This window comes from Rhagoletis zephyria, unplaced genomic scaffold, assembly GCF_001687245.7.
Source record: "Rhagoletis zephyria isolate East Lansing unplaced genomic scaffold, Rhagoletis_zephyria_1.1 Rzeph_scaffold_32712, whole genome shotgun sequence".
Classification (NCBI taxonomy): domain Eukaryota; kingdom Metazoa; phylum Arthropoda; class Insecta; order Diptera; family Tephritidae; genus Rhagoletis; species Rhagoletis zephyria.
The window spans coordinates 1-3,875 of NW_016189767.1; the positions used below are offsets into that span (position 1 = coordinate 1).

The window sequence follows — 3,875 nt, forward strand, 5'->3', positions numbered from 1 at the left end:
ATTGTGGAGAAAGTCTAAAGCGATTGAAGTAAGAAATGCCAAAAAATGTAAGGAATTATTCAAGGTTTTGGGTATAAAATGAGGAATTTACCAATAGCCAGTGCGATTTCCGCTAGATATATCCGAATAAGTTCCAAGGAGAAATAAGTCAGTTTGCAGAACAGTTCCCCGTTCGGCACATATTCTAGAACTAGAAACGTTAATTGATTAGATTAGGCCTAAATAAGACATGAAGCTTGTGTAAATTTCAAAATAATAGGAAAATACATGTAACTATTAATTAAATCATTAACTAGGGCTTGGAATAAATGCATTAAAAACAAGAAATGGGTGCATTAAAAATGCAACAAAACTTTAAAAAAGATAAAAATACACATTTTAAATGTACAACCAACCAACGGATGATATTTCGCCAACTTGATCTTTTTAATATCGCCTAACCCTTCCAATCGTTGTTCGTCCTTGGAGCAACTCCTCGTAGCAGAGTTGTTCCGCATTGGAGCTGGCATTGAGTCTGCTCCCTAAGAAAGTACAGCTCCATTCGGATTCCACAACGATTGTTTGTAACTCTTGCAACATACAACCCGCCCCAACGCAACGGTGGCTATTAGGCTCATCTGAACAACAAAACTCCCCTCGTCTTTCTCCTCCTACTTAAGCATTGTTTGCTGAGTGAATAACAATATTGGTACCTGATGTCATTTGCCCGCGTGTCAGAACAGAATATATCGAAACAAGGCAACATGAAACGCCAACCTGAGCTGGTGCCATTTTCTGGACTATGCCCCATCCGTGACCGGGTCACAGGGCAAGAGGGTATGCTGCAGAGTTATGCAGCCGCGCTTATCACTTCCGACCCTGTCAACCAGTACCACCAGGCAGAAACACACATAGCTAGCGCATATTCTTATAAATATCGACCTATTCTATCGTTTACATCCACCAAACGTATGTACCTTCTTAACTTAATTTAGTTGGTAGTCTGACACGACACCGAAGGTTTGACATTTTTCAATAGTAAGGGAAATTTCGGTCACGTCAATAGCAGAGGGTAAAAAACAGTAGCGCGTGCATACCGCGCTCGACTGTAGTGAAACGATAACCCTTTTGTCGCTCTCTCCACACCAACAGAACGTATTTTGAAGAAAGCCAGTTTTTCAAGGTGGTCACTGCTGCAGTGTAACGCTTCTCACCCACCGGTAGATTCTCCTAAATTCGACCTGATTTCCCGGCTGTATTTGATACCCATCTACAGAAGGTCATTCGTATCAGGGATTACTAACTACTATTATCAGTAGTGAAGAAACTTGAGGCCTAGAGGACTTATCTGCTGCTTAACACCAGCGAAGCATCAGCATGACTTGCACGGAGTGCACAGCACCACCACATCATTTAACTTGTAATTGTCCCTGTGAGAGAACCGCCGCGGTAGCGTTCGACTTGCTGAAAGTTTTCGATACCGTTCGTCCCACCGCAGTACAGTTTGTAAGTCAACTCGCCTTATCTCGACGAAAAATATTTTGAGAGAACATTCGGGCAATGCATATAAACGCGTAAATGCCTCGTAACCTCGCCAACTTACTTAATTTTGTATGGAAAACCGGCTTATTTATGAGGTTTACGCGATTACGAGGCATTTACGCGTTTAGATGAATACCCCTATTATGAAAAACTCGGTGTTTGAAGATTGAAGAGACCAAAAATAATAATTCCAAACTTCGAATTTTAAAATTTTCTTACGTATATGCAAATTACGGCGATTTTGCCACGCATCCACTTGTTGCACAATAAAAGGGTGATGGCCACACAACTTCTGGATATCCGCTTCGTCTTTTAATTGCTGCACGCCATTTTCCTCAATTATCTGTAACGTAGTAAACACATGAATTAATCATAAAGCACTAAGTAGAACGCAAATGTGTCTGTAGGCAGTACAAATTAGTCATCGGAGACATTAATTGTACAAGTCCATTGTGAAATTCATTTGAGTAGGTATTATGAAATATTTTATTAAGTTGCATTTTTACTTACTCTAGACTTTTTCAACACTTTAAGCGCATAAAAGGGTGCAGGATGTAGGGGCGTTGACGATCTGCCGCCTGCCTGCTTTTGCACCGCTGCTGCTGGTGACTGCTGGTTTTGCAATTCTTGTGCGTAGTGTTTATTAATTACTTTGAAGACAACACCGAACGCACCCTTAGCCACGAGATGTACAATGTGGAATTGTTCGTTGCGACTGGCCTCCTTAAAGTGTGAACTGAATATGGCATTGGTGAGCGGCGTGTGCCATTGAGTTTTGGATCGCCGCTGCTGAGCTGAAGTTAAACTGCAAATAATAAACATTAAACTACATTAACAACAATAAACGAGTTTACATGAATATTAAAAAAATAATAATAATTTCTTTTGCATTGTATTGAAAAACAAGTAGACACTGATGATTTCAGTTCGCTTACCTTTTTCTGGTTGACTTATTGCGATTGTGGAATGAACTTCTATTAGCACCACCAGAAAAGCTCCAATTTAGACGACCACTTAGGCTACCGAAACTCCAAGCGGAAGCCTGTAAGAGATATATAAGAATAACTTTTGAGAAAAGATCTGGGAATGAAATAATAATAATAATATTTTGGCGCTTACACTTTTGCCAAGTGTTTGATCGAGTTTCTGAACTAATTTCTGGAGTGCGTTTTGATATTGTTACAAAAATTAAGGGACCTACAGTTTAACGCCGCCTATGAACGACAAATGGATTTTATGAGAGGCTTTTTCAAGGCAGAAATACACATCGAAGTTGCGGGTTAATAAAAACAAAATCTGTTTTTATGTTATTATTTGTAAACTTTTCTTTAGTTCGACGAATAAAACAAAGGTCAAGAAATGGTCTAGAAAAATTTATTGAGCCAAATTTTCTTAAGCAGTACGAAATTCTTAAGAAATTTTCTACGCTTTCTACTATGGTTTGGTAAAGTTTGTTTGTGAAGAGTACAAGGCATCCTTGTTTTCAATAGAAATATACACCCGTTCAATCATTTCGTAAGGAAAAAGTGAGACAGCAGGCTGCAAAGTATCAGATGTCAGACCGTCTTGAACACTAAATAACTACTATTTATTCACACGCACGAAGTCCGTAATTAGCTTTATACATTGAAATAAGCAAAATAAGCATCGGCCCTGGTTATTAATAAAAGTAAATCGCATTTTTAAAGCTTCGAGCGCTTTGAAAAACGTGGAACAATTATAAACTGTCAGTCAGTTTATTTATTTCTGTAAAAGATCTTTCCTGCTCTCACTTTTTTAAATTATACGGGTTTAAAAAAGTAATAAACCATATAAAGAAACAAAAACACATTACCAAAAAAGCAAAAAACCGATGACTTTGTCGTTGAAGGTGTTATACAGCTTATTTGAAATGTGAGTATATTTTCGTGATAAATACATATCGTCGTTTAAAGTGTAAAACGTAACGTGGTTCGGCAAAACCTCCCATCTGATATTTGTGCCAAAAATGAGATTTGCTCATCGGAATATGCTGAATATGTTTTAAGAAAGTTGCGATATTTACCGATGTTGAAATTTTTGTAGAAAATTTGTATATGTAAGCCGTTTAAGTATTACCATTGTAATATTTATCGCATTAAGATTATTAATTAATTAAATTGACATGCACCATATTCAAAAATAGTTTCGAAATAAAGAGGGTTATTTCGTTCGACCGCCATACTGACTTATTTACTTTATTGAATTTAACGTTTTAAGCATGTGGTAATCCTCTTTAAAAATAGTATATATTTTCATCTAGGTTAAAACCTATTCATGTGCCAAATTTTGCCAAAATCCGTCCTGACCTTTCAGCGTGAAAAAATAACAAACAT

General features: G+C 37.5%; 1 protein-coding gene across 1 annotated transcript; it reads right to left on the bottom strand.

Moving 5' to 3' along the window:
* Positions 1-5: 5 nt before the first annotated feature.
* Positions 6-2,718, bottom strand: LOC108353996 (serine/threonine-protein kinase S6KL-like; the record flags this gene model as incomplete). Its single annotated transcript, XM_017605189.1, has 5 exons — positions 6-14; positions 92-190; positions 1,741-1,864; positions 2,032-2,326; positions 2,457-2,718. Coding segments are annotated over 5 exons (789 nt in total), but the record flags the coding sequence as incomplete, so codon positions are not given.
* Positions 2,719-3,875: the final 1,157 nt, after the last annotated feature.